General features: G+C 52.7%; 5 protein-coding genes across 5 annotated transcripts; 2 read left to right on the top strand and 3 right to left on the bottom strand.

Moving 5' to 3' along the window:
* Positions 1–78: 78 nt before the first annotated feature.
* Positions 79–1,207, top strand: AYO21_07654 (hypothetical protein; the record flags this gene model as incomplete). The annotated part of the gene is made up of 2 exons (XM_022657608.1): positions 79–470; positions 628–1,207. The coding sequence occupies 2 exons, from the start codon at positions 79–81 to the stop codon at positions 1,205–1,207; spliced, it is 972 nt and encodes a 323-aa protein (XP_022510146.1).
* Positions 1,208–2,185: 978 nt separating this feature from the next.
* On the bottom strand, positions 2,186–3,934 carry AYO21_07653 (hypothetical protein; the record flags this gene model as incomplete). The annotated part of the gene is made up of 1 exon (XM_022657607.1): positions 2,186–3,934. One exon carries the CDS (start codon positions 3,932–3,934, stop codon positions 2,186–2,188), a length of 1,749 nt encoding a protein of 582 aa, XP_022510145.1.
* A 1,342-nt stretch (positions 3,935–5,276) lies between these two features.
* On the top strand, positions 5,277–6,545 carry AYO21_07652 (hypothetical protein; the record flags this gene model as incomplete). Its single annotated transcript, XM_022657606.1, has 1 exon — positions 5,277–6,545. One exon carries the CDS (start codon positions 5,277–5,279, stop codon positions 6,543–6,545), a length of 1,269 nt encoding a protein of 422 aa, XP_022510144.1.
* A 90-nt stretch (positions 6,546–6,635) lies between these two features.
* Positions 6,636–7,609, bottom strand: AYO21_07651 (hypothetical protein; the record flags this gene model as incomplete). The annotated part of the gene is made up of 2 exons (XM_022657605.1): positions 6,636–7,181; positions 7,229–7,609. The coding sequence occupies 2 exons, from the start codon at positions 7,607–7,609 to the stop codon at positions 6,636–6,638; spliced, it is 927 nt and encodes a 308-aa protein (XP_022510143.1).
* A 259-nt stretch (positions 7,610–7,868) lies between these two features.
* Positions 7,869–8,348, bottom strand: AYO21_07650 (hypothetical protein; the record flags this gene model as incomplete). The annotated part of the gene is made up of 1 exon (XM_022657604.1): positions 7,869–8,348. The coding sequence occupies one exon, from the start codon at positions 8,346–8,348 to the stop codon at positions 7,869–7,871; it is 480 nt and encodes a 159-aa protein (XP_022510142.1).

Here is an 8,348-nt window from a genome sequence, read left to right as displayed (position 1 = left end):
CAAATGTCGTCGTCATCGTCGCTGTCCAAACCCCTCCCGACCCTCCCGCTGGGCAAAGACGGCCCCTCCATCCCCGCCATGGGCATCGGGATGATGTCGCTGGGCCACGCGTACGGGTCCGCGGGCGGGGACGAGGAACGCCTTGCTTTCTTGGATGCCGTGTACGCCCTGGGCGCGACGCACTGGGACGACGCCGACCTGTACGGCGACACCGAGACGCTTCTGGGAAAGTGGTTCCGCGCGAACCCGGACAAGCGCGACGACGTGTTCGTGACGACAAAGTTCGGCTTCGCCGGCCAGGACGCCAGCGGCGCGTACATCATCCGCAGCGACCCCGAACACATCCGCGCCGCGTGCGCCGCCAGCCTGGAGAAGCTGCAGTCCGGCTGGATCGACCTGTACTACTGCCACCGTGTGGATGGGAAGACGCCCATTGAGGAGACGGTCAGGGCCATGGTGGAATTGAAAAAGTATGTGTTTCCCCTCAAACCCTTTTTTCCCCCTAATTCCACTCCTTGTTTCCCTGGTTTTTGGTTGTCGATCGTTGTCCGTATCCCTCAACGGGAAGAAAAAAAAAAGAACCCAGGGATATATGCTAATGACCAAATCTCCGTGCCAAAAAAAAAGTCAAGGCAAAATCCGCCACATCGGCCTCAGCGAAGTCTCGGCCTCGACCCTGCGGCGCGCCTACAAGGTCCACCCCATCGCGGCGCTGCAGATCGAATACTCGCCGTGGGCGCTGGAGATCGAGAGCAACGGCGTGCTCGAGGCGTGCAAGGAACTGGGCGTCGCCGTGGTGGCCTACTCGCCTCTGGGCCGGGGGTTCTTGACCGGCACCATCAAGTCGCCCGCCGACGTGCAGGGCGACTTCCGGGGGATGCTGCCGCGGTTCCAGCCCGAGAACTTTGACAAGAACCTGACGCTGGTGAAGCGCATCGAGCAGCTCGCCGCCGCAAAGGGCGTCACCACCAGCCAGCTCGTCCTGGCCTGGCTGCGCCGCCAGTGGCCCCAGGGCATCCACCTCCTCCCCGGCACGCGCAGCGTGAATCGCGTCAAGGAGAACCTCGCGGCCCTGTACGTCGAGCTCACCGACGACGAGGACCGCGCCATCCGCGCCGCGTGCCAGGAATGCGTCGCCATCGGCACCCGGTACCCCGAGGCCATGGAGTACGCGCAATTGGGGGAGACGCCGGAATTGGGGAAATGAAAAATCGTTGAGAGAGTCTGAGCAATTCGACATGAAGGGAGGTAGGAGATGGTGAGGTGAGGACGGCGGAGAGAGGTCCAAGGAGAACGATGGACGATATGAAGGACGATATAACATGACATGACAAGACCAGACAGACAATATGATATAATATGATATGATATGAAATGGAAAGAAGAATAGGGTCACTAGTTTAGGTTTTCTGGGGTTCCACGAATTGCGAATGAAAATGCATACCTAGGCGATATGCCATATACGTGCCTGTCTATGATAGAGGACATGTTTAGTCCTATATCTACGGAGGATTCTGTACGTGTACCTTCATAGATAGTCAGGTTTACGGTCCCTAATATCTCACACTATATGTGTGTATCACGTCGTTTCATGTCACATCGTAACCCACGTCGGATCATATCATATCAACGTACCATATTATGACGTTGCTCTTTCCCCATCATGACAGGGGACGACGAATGCGATTCGAATCGATCATTAATATCCCTCCCTCTACGGACAGAAAAAATATCTTCTCCTGAAAAATACCACTGGTATTCATTTTCCCTGGCCCTGATCAGCCTTGCCATGCCATGCCATGCCCTTTTCTCGTATCTCGTGTCCCATATCCCGTATTCCATATCTCATATCTCGTTGCGCTCATTTCCACACGCCTTTCCCATAGCACAAATAACAAAAGGTACCGCAACTTTTGAAACCGAACAAGCCTTCCGTCGCACAGAAACAAGGATCCTTCTCAGGAGAAGCCATGGATGGGAAGGATGGGTCCAAATCTTCACCTCTTATCCCGTCTCCGCGAAGACAAAAATTCCAGGGAAAAACTCCCCGAGACGCGGTCGGGTTGGTTGTCGATAACTCCAGAAACCTTCCCTCCCTGTTGGTGTTCAAGTGGCGGTAGCCTACGGATTTCTGTTGGAACCCATACCAATTCGCCTTTTGATGCTCGCCTGAACTCCCGTGGTACTAGACCTTTGATACGTCTTCCTGTTCTGCCTCGACCCATTCTCCTCGACAAAGCAGATTGGAGAGTTGACCATAGATATCCCTGCATCCCACCTCCTGAACACTCTGAGCCTTCTTCTCCTGTGAAGCACTGCTGTTAATAGTCCCAGTGCTAGGTCTGGTGACTTGCTTTTCTGTCGACATATTGGCGGCATTCAACTCGGTCAGCGTCTGTCCCTTGGCCCTCTTCCGCGTAACCCCCATATTCAGTGCAACTCGGGCTTCTTCAGAGACGATGTCGAGGGTGTTGAACCGATATGTCTGCCACTTGCGCACAGAGAGGTGCTTCTGGAAGAACAGCTCGATCTCCAAGTGGCTCCGTCCGGTTGTCTCACCCACACAGAACCACACATACGCAAGCGTTATGCATGTAGTCCCGGCGTACACGAAGCCCAACATGGGACCCAATCCACCGTTGTAGTAGATATACGGGCTTGTAAAGGCGATCACCCATACCGTGAAAAAGAACGAGACAATCGACGAGCTCATGATCTTGTTGCGGTTGCGTCCCACGGCCATCTCAGTCGCGATAGTGAATGCCAGCGGACCGTGACCAAAGTTGAACGCCACAATGACAATGTATGAGATGACCACGATCGTTGTGCTAAAACTAGTCTTTGTGTATGGTCCAGCTCCGAGCCCTCCGATGATGAGATATGCCACAATCATCATGATAGTCGTGACCAGGAGGTTCGAGCGACGCCGTACTTTATTGCCAAGCAGGACCGACATGCCCACCGCAATGACCTGGAGCGTATTGGTGATGACAGAAATCGTAAAGGCTTGCTTGATGCCGATCGACTGGGCAAATACAACACCATACGAGTAGAAAAACTGAATGCCGTTGATCTGTTGCGCCACCATTGCACCGCATGAGTAGATGAGCTTTCGTCGTTCAATGGGGTCTTTCAGCAGTGACGTCCACGATGTCGTTGCTTCTCGAAGTCGTTCGGTCTCGACCATGTCAATTAAGGCTGCGACATCGTCGTCTGGTGTGTATCCTGGTATGCTTCGGTTGATCTTCATGAGCGCTTTGGCGGCTTCCTCCGATTGACCTCGTCGAATGTACCAGACCGGAGATTCGGGGATGAAGATCAGCCCCACGAGCATCACCAGCGGCAGCAAAGCCAGCAACCCCATGGGAATACGGTATGAAGCAGTGGTGCTGATAGATTCCGTACCCTGCGTGATCCCTGAGCCGACAAGTTGAGAGCACGACTGCATGAATTGAAACATCATCAGAGCCGGACCTCGAATGGCTTGCGGTGCAACCTCCCCAATATACAGGAGGCATGTCACTGTAAACTGACCAATCCCGAGACCGATCAGTATCCGACCCAGGCAGATGACTCCCATGGAGCCCTGGTCGGCACATTGCGTGATGGCACCGGCAATGATACAAATCGAAGCACAAAGAAAGACGCCATTTCTGCCAAAGAAGTCATTGATCGGAGCGGCGAGGAGGGCACCGATAAGTTCTCCCACGTAAATGATCGAGGCCGTGAGGGACAGAAAGGTAGTGGTCAAGGCAATGCCTCCCTCCTTATCATGGGTGGTGCCATAGTCGTGCACAAATCTTTTCATCCCCAAGATTCCAGTGTAGTAGATCTGGTCGTACCCAAAACAAAGTGCACCAAGGCTGGAGACAGCACAGAAGAAGATGGCCCATCTGTGATGCCCCCAATTGATGTCGAACAACTGCATCTTCATCATGGCATCTTCGGTTTCCAGCTGCCGTGCAAACAATTGTCCGAGACATGGAGATAATATAGAGGGTTGTCAATCTGATACTTGTGCAAAAGGAACTGGTGCAAGCGGGACCATTCAATGTCTATCATGATAGGTAGCAATACCTCGGTGCTTTGACCCAGGATGGTAAAGACCATGGGTGGTGGTTAGCACTCACCCAACTTAGGTGTCTGCCGCCGGTCATGGCCTAGACTGCAGAGATTTTGGTAACGGGTAGTGGCGTCACCCACAGCAAGGATGTTTTGAGTTCGGATGGTGAAGGACGGTTGATACAGGCGTTGATAGGTCCTAGGAATCTCCGAGCTAGACGCAACTTGGCTGAATAGGGGGCCTGACCTGGACTTGCAGGGCTTTGGGGATTCGCCTAGTATACCCTAGGATTGCCCCTCTGGCCAGACCCGCCGACGAACGGACACAACGGAATGAAGAATGGCTGACAGGGGCCCCACAGGTATGTATTCCAAGCTTGCCTCTATGAGAGATGGCGACTAGCTGGTGGTGATGGTGGAACAGGCACAGGACGCATGGCGCTGCCGCTTTGAAATTGCGAGGAGACCGTAACATCTGGGTCCAGCTCGCCGGACATCGTTGTCCAAGAGAAGCATCAGTGTTGCCTCACTCTTGACTCCTCTATGGCCTGATCGCATCTCGAATGAATAATGTTGATGAGAAACACGGCCAAGCGGGACTCTTTTGAGGTCACTGGGTTCGGTCCCTCCCACATCGATGTAGGCTTCTCTGATCTGTCATGTCACCATCTCGTCCACTCTCACTCGCAGACAGCTTGGACTGTCCACCTTCATATTTCGCGCCAAACACCATAGAATGGGTCCTCTATCAGCCTGAGCAAAATTTGCTTGCTGTCGGGGAAGGATGGAAGCTCCGAGAACAACAACCGAACACATCCAGTCGTGTACGAAGTATGTTGCCATATGTGTTGCCCTTCTCTCAGTATACGAGTACAAACTCCGGAATGCACCTGTTGGTAGACCTCCAATCGGGCCGACTGAATTCTCCGAGTGATTCTCTCGTCATTCGCCGATGGGAAATTTGCTCTCTTGCCCGAAGACCCTGGGAACAAAAGTCCGTGTGCTGTCGGCATATGGTTCGATATCCAGCGAGCCAGATAGCACCACCATAGTTCCGCTCTGTATCTGTTGAGCCAACAATCTCCTAAAGCTACGAGGCGTAAACCTCACAAGAACAGCCTCCGATCGATCTCTGTTCCTGAAACTTGAGCTTGAGTTGGTTTGACAGGTCCAACAAGGCTTCTAACGCGAACGTCGTTATAAATACAGGAAGGATGCCTTACATCATTGGGCTTAATAGTGGTTCCTCTTTCGACGGAATCGACGCTGTGCTGTGTAGTGTCGATATTGCCTCAGATGGCCATCCGAGTCGCCCAAGGTATATACACGGCATCTCGGAACCGTGGCCGGAGGAGTTGCAGGCCGATATTTTGCGGGCTTTCTCCAATGATCTCCCAGTGTTTGACCTCTGCAGGCTAAACTATGCTGCAGGTGCTGCCTATGCCGAGATAACCAAGAAGTTGCTCGACAAGGTGGGAATGAGACCAGAAGATGTTGATGTTGTCGGTTATGACGGCCAAACAGTCTACCAAGAGCCTCCCGACAGAGACAGGCAACGAGAATATGTTGCAAGCGCGAGCCAAAGCCTGGTTGAGCGATGGACAAAGGGCGGATTTGCATGCGGTCTATTCATCGTCGAGTCAGGTGTTGTCACAGCTCTGACGAATATCACAACTGTCACCCAGTTCCGCCCGATTGACCATGCATTGGGAGGCTCAGGGGCTCCGCTCATGCAATACCTCGATTTCTGCGCATTCCGCCATGAAGGGCCCGTTGTTTCATTGAATATCGGTGGCATTGCCAATCTGCAGCTTGCTGCTGCAGAACGGCAGAAGATGATGGCATTCGACACTGGTCCGGGCAACGTTATGATAGACCATGTGATGAAAGTTCGAGAAGGCAAGCCATATGATGCTGAGGGTGCATTGGCAGCCAGAGGCCAAGTGATTCCCACGCTTTTGGAGAGGCTTGAAGGTCACCAGTTCTTCCTCCGGAATCCACCTCGTTCGGCATGGCGCCTGGACTTCGGGGGCCAGCATGTGGACACAATCCTGCACGACTACAGAACTGCATCGACCGAGGATCTGTTGTCGACTCTTACACTTTTCACGGCAAAGGCCATCGAGCGATCGCTGGTTGAATTCATTCTGCCCAAAGCGGCTGTAAAGACGGTCATTGCCAGTGGAGGTGGTACCAAGAACGATACACTCATGAGGCACCTAAAGGGGATGCTGGCCCTACACGGTGTAGACCTTCGCGTCAGCGATGAATATGGGCTTCCTGCCCCATTCAAGGAAGCCATCAAGTTTGCAATCTTGGCATTTGCGTGCAAACAGGGGCTGGCCAACAATATTCCCGCGGCTGGCGGAGCCTCCTCCTTTGCTGTCCTGGGCAAACTGAGCTTGGCACCTAGACTAGCAAAGAACGGTGGTGTCATCTCAGAAAGTGACATCCGTCCGGGGAATGCATTGGATGAGAGCTGACCTGCTGGAGGAGTTGGCGATCAACACAATCGGGAAATACTCCCTGATGGTACCGGGATGCCGTATAATTTAGATTAAAGTAACGAAGCGCTAGCTCTGGTGGCCGACCTGGCTCTTGTGGCTCGCGACAGAGTAGACAGGTGAAGCCACACAGCCATTGCCCGTCCATGGAGTGGGTGGCGTACTCCTCTTAAAGTTTTGTCGAATGTTTCTAAGGATGTCCAACGATTCGCGAATATTGGCAGGCCTGTTCAAGCCTTTCTCAAGCACAACTTCGGCAAGGTCAAGTAAGTGATCCGGATCTCCATAGCCTTGTAGAAGGATTGAGATCGCCGATGTCTGAACCTGAAGGATGGTTGCATATGCGGCGACAAGGTGCTGGAGATTGCACCAACTCTCCAAATATTCGTGGCGGCCGGTTTGCTGTCTTCTTGAGTGCAGAAGAATAATCATGGTCGCGTTCTGCACGCAGTTGTGGCAAGACTCGAACACCCACGAATCCTGGATCGGATCGTATCCAGGAGGATCAGGGTTGGAGGAGTTGACCGCGTTTTCATATTTCACGTGCAGCACGTGGTACAATATAGGGCGATTGACAAGGAATATAGTTGCGTAGTATCGAAAACTCAACTCGTCCTGGAAACATGAGAATCGTGCGTGGCAGAAAAGGATTCTTGGCTTACCATGATGTGCGACATATCTTCGGAGGCCAAACAGAAAGACGACGGGTGTCGAGGAAATCTCATAGTCAGGGGAAGGGTCCAGTACCACAGATCCAGACGCCGGGCAATATCGGTAACAACCGCCGCAACATGTCTTGGGCGGCAATAGGCTCGATCGATGTTGTACATGTGTTCTAGAATGGTGTTCATATAGGCCCTGAGCTGCAAGTGTGCCTGGAGCTCCCGGGAATGATGATTCTCGACCGACGTCGCACTTTGTGCGTTCGTAAATACATTTGGAAAGGTGACTGCCATGTCTTGAGTGAGGGCAGTGACAATGATGGCATGCAGGCGCTCTGACGGTACTCCATCCACTTCGCTCAGGATATCGCTGGCCGACATTAGAACGCAACCATAACGACGATCAGTTTGGGAATACCTTTCTAGGAGATAATACTGATATAGGCAAGCTTCATATTGGAGTTTGGCAGCACTGCAGACGTAGTCAGTGATGTACTTAACAAGCTTTCGAACGGACCCTTACAAGCCATCGTCAGGTTTAGGGGCGGTATTATAGACAAGGGGTTCAATATTTTGTAGGATGCCCAAGGCATGATATGGTCTTCCATACAAGTAGAGCAGCATGATGACAAACAAGAACCTAAAGGGCAGTGCCTGCGGGCTTTGATGAGCTTGCACCACCCACATCTGTTTGAAGAGCATGCCGGAAGGAGAGATCTGCTTTGTCACCCAGCACCGTCTCCCTTGCGATGATGGCTATGTGTTTGAGAGCAATGGCTTGCACGAGGAGCTCCTCGATAGATTGCGTCTTGAAGGCGAGGATGACGTCGTGCCCGGGTGAAGCATGTAAATGTCGATTAAACAAGTCGAGACACACTTCTTTCGCCAGTCCTCCAGACAAAAAGAGATGCCTAAGGACGAAAGGCAGATTGTCCATGATTGCAAACATGGACTCGATACCTTTGACCACGACGGAAGCAGAAATCTCTGCGGCAACTGAGGTTTCGAAACCTGCGCTGAAGAGACCTGTGTCGTTGTCGTCTACTCGGCCGACGTATTCAAGAGGCTCCAAACCGGGGATATCAAGGTTGAGCCGAAGGTTTGTCCAGTAGTTGAACAT

The sequence above is a fragment of the Fonsecaea monophora genome (assembly GCF_001642475.1).
Source record: "Fonsecaea monophora strain CBS 269.37 chromosome Unknown Scaff60, whole genome shotgun sequence".
Taxonomy (NCBI): Eukaryota; Fungi; Ascomycota; class Eurotiomycetes; order Chaetothyriales; family Herpotrichiellaceae; genus Fonsecaea; species Fonsecaea monophora.
Note: the sequence above shows the minus strand (reverse complement) of the source record. Positions and strands in the feature narration are given on the sequence as shown.